This window comes from Saccostrea echinata, unplaced genomic scaffold (genome assembly GCF_033153115.1).
Source record: "Saccostrea echinata isolate AGI-Se365-2 ecotype Australia unplaced genomic scaffold, CSIRO_AGI_Sech_v1 ptg000028l, whole genome shotgun sequence".
NCBI classification, from domain to species: domain Eukaryota; kingdom Metazoa; phylum Mollusca; class Bivalvia; order Ostreida; family Ostreidae; genus Saccostrea; species Saccostrea echinata.
Window position 1 is genome coordinate 16,034,641 of NW_026889777.1, and position 16,411 is coordinate 16,051,051.

General features: G+C 33.9%; 1 protein-coding gene and 3 long non-coding RNA genes across 4 annotated transcripts in view; 1 reads left to right on the top strand and 3 right to left on the bottom strand.

Annotated features, from left to right (window-relative positions):
* LOC133194186 (uncharacterized) overlaps nt 1-16,411 on the bottom strand; it is a 161,206-nt gene that overhangs the window by 28,928 nt on the left and 115,867 nt on the right. The window lies entirely within an intron of this gene.
* Nucleotides 2,935-6,232, top strand: LOC133193818 (uncharacterized). Its single transcript, XR_009722013.1, has 4 exons — nt 2,935-3,390; nt 3,541-5,063; nt 5,240-5,395; nt 5,492-6,232. It is a non-coding gene; the product is annotated as an uncharacterized LOC133193818 (long non-coding RNA).
* LOC133194179 (peroxisomal bifunctional enzyme-like) overlaps nt 7,562-16,411 on the bottom strand; it is a 28,611-nt gene continuing 19,761 nt past the window's right edge. The window contains exons 14-18 of the mRNA XM_061330184.1: nt 12,167-12,313; nt 11,534-11,658; nt 9,152-9,249; nt 8,519-8,628; nt 7,562-8,001 (exon numbers count right to left, since the gene is read on the bottom strand). Of these exons, the coding sequence (XP_061186168.1) occupies nt 7,898-8,001; nt 8,519-8,628; nt 9,152-9,249; nt 11,534-11,658; nt 12,167-12,313 (584 nt within the window). The 3' untranslated portion in view covers nt 7,562-7,897. The remainder of the gene's footprint in view (nt 8,002-8,518; nt 8,629-9,151; nt 9,250-11,533; nt 11,659-12,166; nt 12,314-16,411) is intronic.
* LOC133194181 (uncharacterized) lies at nt 14,064-16,402 on the bottom strand. The gene is made up of 3 exons (XR_009722046.1): nt 16,315-16,402; nt 15,082-15,427; nt 14,064-14,919 (listed from the first exon to the last, which is right to left on the bottom strand). It is a non-coding gene; the product is annotated as an uncharacterized LOC133194181 (long non-coding RNA).

Sequence of the window (16,411 nt, forward strand, 5' to 3'; positions counted from 1 at the left end):
TAGATTTAAGTTTGTTCAAATCATGACCACTGGGCAGTAAGGTGGGGCCACTATGGGTGAGTTTTACATGGACATACCTAAAAAAAACCCAGATGTATTTGTGAAACACTGATCCCCTGCATGGCAGCTCATGGCAAAGGTTAAAGTTTCTCAAAAGCAAGCCAAAAAAGTGAAGAGTTCAAAAATATACCCAAAAGATAAAAAGATACCCAAAGAAGGGTCTTTTACAAGGAATACACCTGTAAGAAATAAAAATCCTAACATCAATCCTTTTAAAGTTATTGCCAAGGTTAAAGCTTATTCAAAAGTAGGTCAAAGTCAAAGTTAATGGTACCCTGGGGAAGGTCTTGTCGCAAGAAATGCATGTGAAATATGAAAGCCCTAGCACCAATTATTCAAGTTATAACCAAGGTAAAAGTTTTTCAAAAAAAGGTCAAACTCCAAGGACAAAAGGTCAAAACTGTTGGTACCCAAGGGAAGGTGGTTGAAGTTTTCAAAACAAGGTCAAACTCAAAGGTCAAGGTCAAAGGGTTAAAATCATAGTACCAAAGGGAAGTCTTTTCACAAGAAGTACACCTGTGAAATATGAATGCACTAGCACCAAGCGTTCAAAAGTTTTGGCCAAAGTAAAAGTTTTTCACATGTAGGTCAAACTCCAAGGTCAAGGAGATAGAATTGTTGGTATCCAACGGAAGGTCTTGTCACATGGAATACACTTGTGAAAGATGAAAGGCCTGACTCCAGACCTTCAAATGCTTTTGTTGGTATTCATGGTATTTTATGACATGATCAATGAAATATATGGAGATAACAAACAGTATTCAAGCTCAAAGTCCATTCAAACAATACAAATCAGGAGCATAGTAAACAAGGACCTCTAAAACATCAGAGGTGGGATCAGGTACCATGGAGGAGTGAGCATCCCCTGCCGACCAGTCACACCCGCCGTGTGCTCCTTGTCATGATCTGGAAATAATGGGAAAATCTGTCGACAATTCAGTGGGTAAATAATGGCTTAAAAAATATCAGTCAGCATTTGATTTAATGATAGATGATCAAATAAAGCATTTCAGTTGGGATTCTTGGTAGTTAGAGCAGTTGTTGCTGTGCCATCTCACAGTGTCACTTGTTTGAGGTTTGCACTATTTCTATACTATTTCTTAATTTTAGCCAAAAGTTCAGAATTAGATGGCTCATGAACGTGCAATGTAATAATGTAGATATCAAATCTAATGCAGTTCAGTCATTTATATCAAAACGTTGATTTAGAAAAAGTCCACATTTGTCTGTTTCTCGGTTATCTCAATTGTCACAAACACTTTATGAATGTAACATGTATTTGTTAGGTCACCTGAGTAAAATCAGGTGACCTATTGCTATCTGTTTTTGTCCATTGGCGTGGGTCGTGTGTTAACATTTGAACATTTTCAGCTTCGTCTCTGGAACCACTGAACCAATTTCAACCATATTTTGGCATATAGCATCTATGTGTGAAGGGGAGAAAAAAATTTGAAATTCATGACCCTTACCCCCCCTTGGGCCTGAGGGGTGGCACTAAAACCATTAAAATTAATGCAATCTTTAAAAATCTTTTTCTTTACTTCTGGACATCAAGCAAGTAAACTGTTGGCATGAATGTAATAAGCATTGAGCCCTCTACCTAAATTGTGAAATTCATAGCCCCAGGGTCAGGGATTCTGGTGCTTAAGGGCAGGGCTCTGTTGAATATATAGTGATAATGCATTATTTCTTTGAAAAGCTTCTTCTCTGTTCCTGGATACTATGCAAACAAAATAAATATATAGTTATGATGAGGAAATGTGCCTCTTCCAAAATTTTGAATTTCAAGGCCCCAGGGTCAGGGGTTCTGGTGTCAGGGCAGGGCTTTGATGAATATGTAGTGAAAAATGCATTCTTTCTTTAAAAATCTTCTCTGATCCAGGGCAAACAAACTGAATGCATAGTTATGATGAGTAAGGGTGCCTCTTCCTATATTGTGAATTTCATGGTTCCTGGGTCAGGGGTTCTGGTTTTAGGGCAGGGCTTTAATGATTACATAGTAAAAAAGCAATAATTCTTTGACAATCTTTTCCTTTTCTCCTGGGTATTAAGCAGATGAACTAAGAGTATAGTTGTGATATGTAAGGGTGCCTTTTCAAAATTGTGAAATTCATGGCCCCAGGGTCAGGGGTTCTGGTGCTTAAGGGCAGGGCTCTGTTGAATATATAGTGATAATGCATTATTTCTTTGAAAAGCTTCTTCTCTGCTCCTGGATACTATGCAAACAAAATAAATATATAGTTATGATGAGGAAATGTGCCTCTTCCAAAATTTTGAATTTCAAGGCCCGAGGGTCAGGGGTTCTGGTGTCAGGGCAGGGCTTTGATGAATATATAGTGAAAATGCATTCTTTCTTTAAAAATCTTCTCTGATCCAGGGCAAACAAACTGAATGCATAGTTATGATGAGTAAGGGTGCCTCTTCCTATATTGTGAATTTCATGGTTCCTGGGTCAGGGGTTCTGGTTTTAGGGCAGGGCTTTAATGATTACATAGTAAAAAAGCAATAATTCTTTGACAACCTGGATATTTAGCAGATGAACTAAGAGTATAGTTGTGACATGTAAGGGTGCCTTTTCAAAATTGTGAAATTCATGGCCCCAGGGTCAGGGGTTCTGGTGTTAGGGAGGGGCTCTGTTGAGTATATGGTGAAAATGCATTATTTCTTTAAAAATCTTCTTCTTCGATTATGGGTATTTAGCAAACAAACTGAATGCATATATATGATGAGTAAGGGTTCCTCTTCCTATATTGTGAATTTCATGGCCCCTGGGTCAGGGGTTCTGGTTTTAGGGCAGGGCTTTAATGGTTACATGGTAAAAATGCAATAATTCTTTAAAAATCTTCTCCTTTTCTCCTGGGTATTAAGCCAATGAACTAAGAGTATAGTTATGATATGTAAGGGTTTCTCTTCCAAAATTGTGAAAGGTTCACTTCTATATAAATAGGGAACTGACCTATTGGGCCGGGCTTGGTTTTTTTCTCTACTAAAAGCTTGTGGATTTCCGTTCCGATTTATGACATTAGGCTGAATACATGTAACAATTTGTTTTTCATAAATCTTTATTTCAGTGAGTAGAGGTAGGAGGAACACTTTCATCGATATTCTGAGTTTGTTATCTCCAAATGTAATAATTGATAATTTTCTTTACTTTTCATTGTCCATAATGGTAATGTCTACTGTCTCTGGAATTCTATTCTTTATGTCTAGGCTATTTATTTTACAACACATTTCCGCTGGATATAATAAAACCTGCCATTAATGTGTGCAAATTATAAAGGCCTAAATGAAATCCAAGGGAGTACAGTTACTGATATATGTAGACCTACTGTTTCAAAACTTAAGATCTTAGAACACTGACTGAAAAAAGTACATGTATGTTATTCTAAATATGCATGTATTAAGCTCAAATAATTCAAGCAATACATAACATATTACATGTAACCCAGACAAGCACTAGTAGCACAGAAAGAATAAAAGCAATGTGATTAAATTCTAAGGAATATACATGTATACAATTGAAATTCATCGCAGCTCAATGCTGCCGAGAATACCTGTATCGAGTAACACCGAGTGAGTTATTCTTGTCCTCGGAGAAAGTGTGCTTATACTGAGATTTGTTCCGCCTGACTGACAACTGTACATTGGATTGTTACGATTTGATCTCTTTCTAGTGTTTCTTATATCAAAAATGGGAATGCATAAAGGATAGATAATTGAAGGAAAATACACAAGTCTATAAAAAATTTAAAATAGTCTTTCAAAAGGCTAAAATTTAAAACTATAAAAGTGTGGCACCAGGTGGATTCGAACCCCCGACTTTAAAAAAGAAAATACCACCGATATAATAGTCAGCTCATATATCAACTGAGCTATTCTGACTATAAGATCGAAAGGTATAAATTTGAAGCAGATTGTCAAAATCACGTTTACTTATTTTTTGTAGTTTTTTTGTGGATTTCGACCCAAGGGCAGGGGTGCCCCTAAAAAAATCCTATCTTAAATTATTCCTTACATCCCAACCTATCAAAATATCACAATTTCATTTGGGGGCAGGCCTGCCCTGAAGGACTTCTAGGCCAAAATTCATACAAAAATCAACGCTTTAACGGACAAAATGGTGTTTCGGCCAACTTTGGAGGTTTATTGTAAAGTTGTAAATAATAAATTTTAGTTGTAAAATACAAATTTGAAAAATCTAGACATATAAAAAACAACAAATAAAGATTGATTTTTAAATATCACTTTTTCCGGGAAATTGTTCTCTCCTATAGGTCAATTCTTTTGTAATAGTGAATACATCCTTTATGGCCCCTGGGTCAGGGTTCTGGTTTTAGGACAGGGCTATAATTATTACATAGTGAAAATGCATTAATTCTTTGATAATCCTCTGCTCTCTTTCTTGGTATTAAGTACCGATAAGCTTACTATATGTTAAGTTATGATGAGCAAGTGTGCCTCTTTCGATATTGTGAATTTCATGACTTCTGGTTTAAAACGTGAACCCAATTTAATTGTGGCAAAGTTGTTCCATGATACTCAGGTGACCTACAAGGCCCGTGGGCCTCTTGTTACAAAAAACAATCCAAGTTTTGGATTCACAACACTATATACATCTTAAACCAGATGCTTAATCCAAACACCAACGTTCATATACTAGTACTGGTAGGTTTATCCCGAACAAGAAGGAAGTGTTGTGTCATCACTTATAGGAACTTTTACATCTAGATATCATTCCCTCTGTAACATCTGATGAGAATGTTTCTATCTGTATTCTTCTAGTAAGCATTGAAATGAATAAAATCTTCAAGTTAAGTCCCTGTATTATCTCTGCAGTGACTTTCATCATTTAAACTGACAATCACGACATTTCAGATTAACTTTACCTGACTGACTACAAGATTTGGCAGAATCCTTTACCTACTGGTATAACAAATTATGGATCATCCAGTTACCTGAGCTTTGGATTCTTTCAAATGAGTATAGCCGAGAATCATTTAGATGTACGTGTTTTGGCAAGTATAAATTAATTTTTGATTACCAGTGGGAATCAGTACTGTATCAAACTTTTTTCAGCTCTTGATGAAAAAAAATTTTTCTTGAACTTACCTTCTGCTTATCATTGTGTTATCTTGACAATATGATTATATGTTCTTACACTTTTGAATTCTACTTGAAGGACCTTACAGAGCTGTTTGAATTATTTCCACAGGCTGACCTTATACGCAATACTAGCAGAAAGCATAGTTGCGCCAAGAAATTGTATTTTCCTTGGACATTTGAACTACAAAGATGGCCTGTCTCCATCACAAGATAGGGTTGAAGCCATTCAAAGGTAATCTAGTACCATCTTCCTTGCTTCTCCACTTCTTGGGTATGGTAGAATGGTTCCTTAAGTACATGTAAATTCTAAAATTTTCCTCAATTGTAGACCCACTTTTCTTCCTGCTGAAACAAGATGTTCACTTCCTGTGGACCGTAAAGCAAAGAGAACCATTTAATCCACCTTCCAATACTTGCATTCTCTCGTTTTGATCCACAGTTTCGCATCGCTGGTAATACATGGAGTCTAACCATGGATTCATTTTATACCAGATTTATCCAGGGGAAGATGATTCAGCAACTCTCCATGTGCGTAATAATATACATGGTTTTGGATTGTGGGTCATACGTCAGAAGGACCTGCTATTTCATCGTTGAATGTGACAACCTAGCTATGAAATTCCCTGTATCAGAAAAACGTGTAAGTGCCATGTATGAACGCTGGTTACCCATACTACAGATATTTAATTTCAATAATGTTTACAAGCCAGCCTTCGTCTTTGATGGGCTAAAAATTGCAGAATTTGTATAATATTAAATGCAATTAAAGTTTTGTTTGACCAGAAAAATTTTTCAAAAGTTATATTAATTTGAAATTTTGACTTAAGTCTGTTTTCATGATCAGTTCATGGTTGTAAAGCAAGGATGATCTTTATTTCCCTACTTTAAAGAGGAATCTGGATATTTATATTTCCCATGTTGGAAACATCTGACACAACAAATGTTAAACATAAGTCACTATGAAATTGATCATCTATGACTTGACAAAAAACCTATTTCAGACAATGGCTTTAAAGCAGATACTTAAGGAATAACTGTCTAATTTTTTGGATTCATGATGTGATCAATCGAGTGGCTTGCGTGATAATTTGCATAAACGCCGAAGGCGTTTATGCATAAAATTATCACGCAAGCCAATCGATTGATCATCGTCATGAATCCAAAAAATCTGACAGTTATTCCTTATATTTACATGCTCCTGATTCTGCAAATTCCCGCGCTAATAGCCCCGCTTCTGTCTCTATTTGTCCCGCCCCGCACGTGATTTTTTTTTAACCGCAACTATCGATGAACCAGTAGATTTATGTAGAAATAAAGTATTTTTACAATTTGTAATTTTATCTCGGACAAAGACATTGGAAATGTAAATATTGATGAATCAATTATAATTTTCATAAATATTGCATGTATAACATAATTTTTGCAAAAAGTTTTTATTTGTTATTACAATCATATTCTATTCATTGTTTGTATAACAAGGAGAGGATTTATTAAGTTGAAAGAACTTGTATCCAGTCCTTTTGTATGTATTATACAATAAAATATGTTCAAATCATTAATTGAAACTTTAATACCAACACCATTTAAGAAATTTCTGTATTCACCGACGCAAAAGAAACCCTCAATGTGAATTTCATTTCTTAATGTTTCATACCAAAAGCAGCCCCTGTTGCTGACCATGAATGGTTGTAAACAAATGGCATGTTATAACAAACTCATTCATTGAAATGCTTTTATTCCTGAATACTCTCAAACTTCAATTGATCATCATGTTGACACTGATTATATGTGTGCCATTGACACTTGGAGTGAATTCTTGTGCTACCCTGAGATGTTCATTCTGACGCTGTGATTCAGATGAATAATTTTACTAGCGATACATGTATAAACCATGGAATTCAGGATCATGTGAACTCTAGCACCGTGCTTGATGAGAGAGTGACTGAAGTAGCTGCAGCGTTATGGTTTTATATTTTAGTCTTTGACCATAATGCTACAGATCCCGTAATGCAAATATTGTGCAATTTATGGCGCAAGATTTTCTGAGCACTTCGGGGATGTATTTTGCCACTTTCCATTGGTCAATCAACCACCTTTCATCCCCTAATTTTAGATATATTCTAAAACCAACCTGTATATTTTATCCACCTCGGCACCTCCTAACGCTTTATACTCGTCTCTACAGACCAATTTAATAAACTTGATTGTTGTGAATTTGTTGTCGGATGGCGTAACGGGATTTCAACATCCACACTAACATACTCTTCATTCATTCTTATATTACAAACATTATATTTGACTTCTAATCTTATATCATGGTAAGAACGTTGGGAGAAAAAACATTGTCAACCTGACAATATCAAATTAATGATGAGACGGGTAAAAATTATTTTTTAAAAATTGTTTTTATTAAAAATCAACAGTTCTGCCATTTTATGGCAATCAAATATCACAAACACGAACATTACTCATTTAACATAAAACTCATTTATACAATTCATTGTAAGCACATATTGGTGATTGCACAAATATTGGGGGTTATGCTGTAATCATTTCCGAGTCAAAAAAATCTCTCTTGAGTTACTATAGATGCCTTGAATTCACCTTATTCTTATAACACATTATTACTCTCTTGTATTCTAAAATACACTCAATCAATGTTAAGCTGTTTTTGGTTGCTAATAAGGTTTACGTTTATATGTAATACTCATAGTTCACATTTTGCTCTACTCGTTCACATTTTGCTCTTGGCTACATGATTAACCCACTGAGAGAAAGGAACCTCGTTTTCTGCCAGTTTCTTCAGGAGTCGACTAGGAACCCAGTGAATACTGTAGGCTAAAAAAATCAACAAGGAAAGTTTCATATACATGTAGTACTCAGTAAAATCAAAAATTTCAATGGCGTCAAATTTGTGTGAAGTTGAGGGAAAAAATATGGTCCATGGGGAATTGATTTCTTGGCTCAAGATTGTAGTTTACTAAATATCTTGTGGAAGACATGAATTTGTGGGTCTCTAAATCATACCCCCCCAAAAAAAAAAATGAAAATCAAACATCCATGAACAGTATATCACAGTTTGACTTTAAAATGACATTCCATCAGTTTAGTTTTAAATCCATCATAATGTAGATACACAGAGGCATAAAATGGATGAAAAACCTTACTTTTGTTACTTGCAGTGTATAATAATGCTAACGCTTATTCTATTTTTTTCCCTTTGATTTCAGTTTTCTTGTGAAGATAAAATCTCATTAATACCCTTATGTATATGATGAAATGTATACCGGGGTACAAACTTTTCCTAAGTCCAGCACTGAAGTAAAGTACTTTTTGATTTTTGATATGAACTTACGACATGTTTCATGATAGTGACATATTCTGTCATAAACCCTCTTCAGTCCAATTTGACTGGCGTAAAACATTGGTCCACCTCTGTACTTAGGAAAACTAAATCCATAAATCCTACAAATGTAATTCAACTGCTTGAGAAAGTTTTCAAATTCAAAGTAAAGCTTGCATGAATATAATTATTGACCTACAGACCTTAAACCACAATTTCAATCACAGAGCAAAAATCAAGATATCTATAATCTATGGTCAACAATGTATACAATGTGACAATCTATTTTGTAATTTTTTCATGAGTTCAAATTGTTCAAAATAATAACATTATATTTTTCCCGTTCTGCATTAATTAATACATGTGTTTGCATGGGTAAAAGGTGTAGAAATACTAAGTTGGTATTTGAGCATACTGTGGAATCATTTAAATTCGTGGGGGTCAATGTTCGTGGACAAGCAAAATTTTATTGGTTCGTGGGGATGTAATTTCGTGGGAAGCTCATTTATTTGATAGATTTAATTAATCAGTACATTGACAAAAAAATTGTTCATGGGGATGTAAATTCGTGGGTAAGGGTTACCCACGAAATCCACGAACATTGATCCCCCACGAACAATGGTGATTCCACAGTAGCAAACTCACCATGAAATATCAATTTCTTCTGGTGTATTACATATTCCCTCTTCCAGAATCCTAAACCCCTCATTGATACACGAATAGAATTGCCTTTCAAAAATTTCCTGCCAAAGAAAAAAGGATGACAAGCATTTATTTTAAAATTACTTTTAAAGGCAAATCATACAAATGATCAATTCATACTAATGTAGTTCTTGCAATAGGTATATAACAATATTTACATCCACTGAATATTTTCTCCTTTATTTCTAAAGTAAATCATTGCCGTTTATCAGTTCATGAACAACACGAGGCATATCACCTGTACAGATTTCCTGATCAGTGGCTGTTCCATCAATGAAACGTACTATGATGTACATATATTAATAATACAAAAAATAATCTTTTAAATCCTTCTTTAAATGATTATTTATACAGATATAAATATAAACAATAAAATGTCTTTCTTTGGTTGCTAGTACGGGAATTAACGTCGCAGCTATTGCAGAAAAAATTCACATAACACGCTTGCGCGGGTTATGTATTTTTTCTGCAACAGCTGCAACATTAATTCCCGTACTAACAACCAAAGAAAGCATTTTATTGTTTAAATTAAGTTCTATCGTTTATAAAACTGTGAATTATTTTGCTCTATAAAACAAAGATAACTAATTTTAAGACTCTTAATGTTATCACTATAAATATATTATTTACATGCATATTTTGTGTGCCCTAACTTCGAAAAGACATGCAATTTTGTCATATTTATATATTTACAATGTCAATATAAATTATAAATCATTTATATACACATGCATATTTTGAGTGCCTGAACTTCAAGGAGACATATTTATTATATTTACTTATGTGATAGGGTGATTTATTTCATATATTAATTATATATTTCAGGATTAAATTAATTCAGTTAAATTGTCATATTTATTTCTTTACAGCATTTCATTTATTGAATAAATCCACATGGAATTATTTACATCAATCTGTGTTTATTGAGTTATTTATAGATGTATGACATCACAGTGGTCATTTAAACCCCTGTCCCTTTTCTATATATATCTTGTGTAGTGTCCAGGCCAACTTGGATTTCATTGGTTGGTTAGTTTCCCTCTCTTTTGGTTTTTACTTAGTTAATTACTTTTGTTGGAGATCTTGGTCTGAGTAGACATATTGGCTTTTGATATGATGACTTATTTATGACAATGACCAAGACAGGACAGAATGTAAGTTTACTTTTACTAATTTCATATTCTATATATAATTGTTTATCTGGTAAATTCCCAAATAATAATATTCTAATATAAAGTATGAAAGTTCAGTTTGTGTGATTATTTTATGACTTTGTAAATATTCAGAGTAATAAGTATATTTTAGATCTGTGAGAATAAGTGTGTAATATAGTAAAGTTATATTTATATTATTCATACACAGATCACTGAATAGAGTACAGCTGTCTTCAGCTTTGTATTTATTGGAGTTTTGGCTCTATATCACATATAGGTATGATGTATATATATTTTGAATATTGTCTATAAAATTATTTTATTCTGGAAGAGTTCAGTATAAATTGATCTCATTGTTTTATCTATATATTCCAGAGTGTTTATACTTTGTACATATTATTGATTAAGAAAGATAACTCTTAATGTTTTATCTATGAGCACAATTAAAGGGAAATAACTCTTCATTTGACCGTGCTATGTGGCAAGTGATCTACATGTATGCTTTGCTATAAAATATTTATGATTGTTTATATATATTTCAGAGCTGTGATAAAACTGATACTACTGATAATACTGATTATACTGAGAGTGAATATATTTATCAACAACGACAGCATGGCGTTTGTCATTATTTTCATATAAACGAACCCCATTTCACTTACAGTGTCACTATGAATTATAAATCATTTACATACACAATCATGTATATTTTGTAAGCCCTAATTTTCAAAGAGACAGTTTCATTGTTTTTATTTACATTTAAAGCTACATAATTTTGACGAAAGCCTAAGTAATAATTAAGAAATGAGAGTAGTCAGTTACTCAATTTTTGACAAGAAGTTTGTTTTTATCATCTGATAATCTCCCAAACATACTAAATTTAGCTGTTAATAAACTAGCAAAAAAATCTGATTTTCAGAATATACAGTCAAACCTTGTTATCTGAAAATTGATGGAACCTAAATTAAACTTCAAGGACTGGAGATTACCAGGTTCATTACCAGTGCCAAATCACTTCATCAAATCCCATGTACTGTAAACCAACTTTTATTTGCGTGCAAGAAATATCCGCGAATTTCATGACCTACTTTAGCTTGCGAACATTAATCACCATGAACCACTTATTTTGATTCGTATTTGTAGAGAATGTTTTCTCTGTCACGATAATTACCTGCGGGGTAATCTTTCTCTTTACGATGCCTCTTCTTTGTCTGTAGTTGTTTATGATTTCTTCTGTCTCTGAATCCACTGTTGGAATTTTCCCACCTACTTTTTCGTACAAATACCAACCTTTACCTAAAAAAATGTCATAGGACCTTGTACACTCTTGTATTTTAAGTGTGTTGCTTGGTGGGCTAATGAGTTATGGTAAGCTTGAATCCTAAGGCTGTCTTTTCAATGCAGATGACTTAAATATATATATCCAAGTATTTATTTTCAAAATATGACTACTGATTGGACATGATATCTCTTTGTAGAGAATATATATATATATGCATCAGTTCTTTAGAATCGGAAGAACTAGAGATTAACACCCCAGCTGAGCTAGCTCTCTTTTGGAAGGATACTTTAAAAGCACAAGATAGAATCTTGTAAATTTAATTGTTCACCATAATGCAATTTTTGGTTAACTTAAATGTACAAACTTAATCACCAATCCCACCCCCCATTTCTTTTTTTTTTTTGGGGGGGGGGGGGGGGGGCTACAAGAATCATTGATATTAATCTACTGAATATACAATGATACAGGAATCCTAATTTTTGTCAAATTTACCAATAATCTTCTTATTCACACTGTACTAACCAGTTTTCCGTCCATATCTCCCTTTCTCAAAGAAGTCATCATTTAATCCACAGTATCTGTTGCCACCCAGGAATCTTGTCTCCTTGGTGATTGTGGTACCCAGTGCCTTAGCAACCTCTCTATTGATTCTCCAGCCGATGTCTATCCCTAGAGATAACAAGGAATGATATCAAAAAGGAGAAAAACTAGGGAGAGGGCTAAAATAGGCTATGCCTAAAAAAAAAAAAACAAAAAAAACTGCTTTCTTTTAAATGGATTGATTAAAAAGATACACATATGGTTTAAGTGGAATTTTTAGCAAGACGAAGACCATGTTTAGCCATATTGGCCCTGTGATTTCTTAATTTTTAAAGTAGAATGAATAGAAATAAAATTATTATTATGGGTTAGTCCACTGTTGATACCATCCCAACATACCAAAATTTCCCCGCCAAAACGTCAGCTTCTTGAATTGGATAAGAGACAAAACCTATATCGGACGGATTTTTTGCAGAAAATCTCTACTTTTTTTTTACTTTTGTCATGTTTTTCATATAAAGCACAACCTCTGATCTAAAATGTAACTGCAGTCCATTAAATCTTATCAATGTAGAGACAAAATTCTAAATAGATTTTTTAGATCAGAGGGTGCGCTGTTGATGAAAATCTACTTTACACTAAAGCGAGGAGCAATCCGGAATTATTTATTTTTGTGACGATTTCATTTATTTCAGGAGTTGTTTTGCTTTAATAAATAAAAACAAAATAGCTAAGCGTACGGAAGTTACTTTTAAACAACTTAACTAAATTTTATAACACTTTGTTCTTTTATTATAAATTTTAATTAGATCGGGTGCGAATGCATACTTGTAATATTAAGCTCATTTAAATACGTAAACAAACAAATCAGAAGTTTGACGGTATTTAATTTACACCAAGTCCTCAGAAAATTATGTCTTCAAGAAAGAACAGTTAAAGAATTTTTAGGAGGTAAGTAATTATTTTCTTTTTTATTTTGTTTCAATTAATAGATCTAGACGTTTTTTTCCCTGCAGGCAGACTGTATCGTCTGCAGACTGACGATTCATAGCAGACAATCAGAAAAAAATATTACGCTTTCAAATATATTCCATACTTTTTACATGTATGTGCAAAATTTTTTTTTTTATTATTTTGTGGTTGTGATCTAATTTAAGTTAAAATGAACTACGGGTTTAGCAATATTTTGGTCTTCGACAGTTAATCAATCGCATGCAGACGGCAGATCTATAAACGTCTCCCTATCAGATACCTGTAAACATAACAAACATGTATATGCAAACTTTCTTGGTATGTAAGGGAAATAAATATTCAAATAGAATAAAACAGAAACAATTACAATAACTTTTTTAGAATTATTTATTATTGAAGACGGCAATTCATCAGATTGTAAGAATAAACTATTCTACTATGAAACATATATCCCTGCCACACTTGCTAGCGTCCGTGGCAACATAGTAGAGCGTTTGATTTTCATGAAAGGGATCCGGGTTCAATCCCCCCGGATCTGCTTTTTTTTTTTTTTTTTAAAATAAATAAAAGAATGTTTTTTTTCAATATAATCTTTTAAATAATTTTTTTTATAACATATATATACATGAAGTATTATATTTTAAATGCATTTTTCAAAGTATATATTTCTCCTAATCAAAATGCTATACTTTATTAAAACATGTATCAATGACACATACAGTAACAAATAGTAACATGCTATTCTGTATTCACTACATTTCTCTGAACTAATATTGCTAAAATGATTTATATTCAGTTTAAAGAAAAAAAAAATTTTTTCCCTTTATTTTTAAATACATGTAGTTTCATTTAATTGATAAATGATTTTTTTTTCAGAACATAAAAGAATGAATCAAGAAAAGAAAACAACAGAAATTAAAAAGTCTTTCCCATGCATCCTTTGTAAGAAGAGAACAAAACCAAAAGACAGAAAAAAATGTGAATCTTCAGCTATCCGTCGTTTCCTCTGTAAGAACTTTCTTGTTGATGCCAACAGTAATGACATTCTGTGTACCAAGTGTAGACATCTATACCATTGCAACCAAAAAAAATGTCAAAAGCAATCTGGGCCACTTCCTGTGTCACAGCCTCCACAAACACTTTCAAATCCATCATCATCAGGAATATCCAGTCCACCTTCCATATCATTACCTATCCAAAGAACACCTTCTTCTCATGCTTACTGTTTCATTTGCAAGCGCCCTGGACCCAAGCTTGTTGTTGTTTCCTCTTCTGCTAGATTTGCAGCCTTCCTGCAGAAGGAAGTCATTATTCCATCTGGAAGCAGATGCTGTCCATCTCATGTTGAAGATGGGGAATTCACACCTGGTACTCTTGACAATTTGCACACTTTGGAATCAACACTTGTCAACAGAACAACAATTCTTGAACTCATCAAGAAAATTAGAAATTATGCCATTCAAAATTCAACAAGCAGATTTTCTTTTGAACCATCAAGCATGAATACTGCAGATTACACAACTCTGACCGGAATATCCAAAGAAAATTTTGAAGACCTCCATTCCTTTATTTCAAATGACATTCGAAATACACAGAACCGAGGCACTAGGATGTCACTAGGAATATTTCTTCTGAAACTAAGGTCAGGCATGTCGAACCAACTTCTTGCTACCATCTTTAGAATTTCAAAGTCATCCCTCTGCAGAGCAGTAAGATCAGTTCGGGCAGCGCTCATGAAATCATTTGTACCTCATTTTATTGGTCTACAACATATAAGCAGAGAAGATTTTATTGAGAAACATACAAGACCACTGGCACAGGGACTTTTTGGCGATTTTACAGAGAAAAAAGCTATTGCTGTTTTTGATGGAACTTATATTTATATCCAGAAGAGTAACAACTTCAACTTTCAGAGAAAATCTTACAGTTTACATAAAGGCAGGCCCCTTGTTAAACCAATGGTTGTCACGTCTACAGATGGCTATTTCCCTACAGTTCTCGGACCATACCTCGCTAGAAATAATGATGCCACCATCCTTAATCATATGCTTCGTACAAATGTGGAAGATATGAAGGGCTGGTTCCATGACGATGATGTTTTTATAGTAGACAGAGGTTTTAGAGATTCACTGGATGTTCTGGATGAGTTGGGAATTAGAGCCGAGATGCCTCGCCTCCTAAGTAAAGGGCAGAAGCAGATGACTACCTCAGATGCCAATGCTTCTCGTCGTGTTACCAAGGTTTGTTGTTTCTGTCTTTGGTGTACCATATCTAAAACAGGAAACAAAGTAATCATTGATAGTAAATCTATAAGCTTTAAATGATGAAAACATTATTTGTACATGTATATTTAAAACAAAGGGCCCATGGCCCACAGCACCCACCTGAACACATTGCCTATGAAAAAGAAAAAAATCAATTCAGTATTGAAAAGTTTATAGGTGGGGGGTGGGGGGGGGAGGTTCGCAAACTAGAATTTTACACTACCTGAGGATGCTTCCATATCAATATAACTTATGGCTTTCTCGCTCTTGAACAGAAGATTTTTAAAGATATTTTCCTATATATATATTCCAATGTAAAACATTCATCCCCCATAGTGGCCCACCCTACCTCAGGGGGTCATCATTTGAACAAACTTGAATCTACACTATGTAAAGAAGGTTTCCTATAAGTTCTAATTTTTTTGGCCCAGTGGTTCTTAAGAAGATTTGTAAAAGATGCCACCAAATTTTCACCATTTCTGAATTACATGTATCTCCCCTTGAAAGAGGGCATGGCCCTTCATTTGAACAAACTTGAATCCCCTTCTAAGGATGCTTTGTGGCAAGTTTGCTTGAAATTGGCCTAGTGGTTCTTGAGAATAAGATGAGAATGTGAAAAGTTTACAACAACGACAACAACAACAATGACAATGACAGACAACAGAGAAATTTGATCAGAAAAGCTTACTTCAGCTTTTGGCTCAAGTGAGCTAAAACGTGTTTAAAAGACTATAAGAGAACTTTTAACTTTGATTTTTTTTTCATAGCATTACTGTTATCTTAGTTTAGTTTAAAATATATTTTATATCTTCTTTTCAATATTGCATGTTCTTCACTTTACAGATTCGCTGGGTGGTTGAGGCAGCTAACGCTCGCATAAAGAGATGGAAATACCTTGCTCATGTTCTTCCCACAAACCAAGTGCCATTCATCAGTGATTATGTAAGAATCGTATGCGCCATCTCCAATAGATACCTCAAACCTCTGTCTA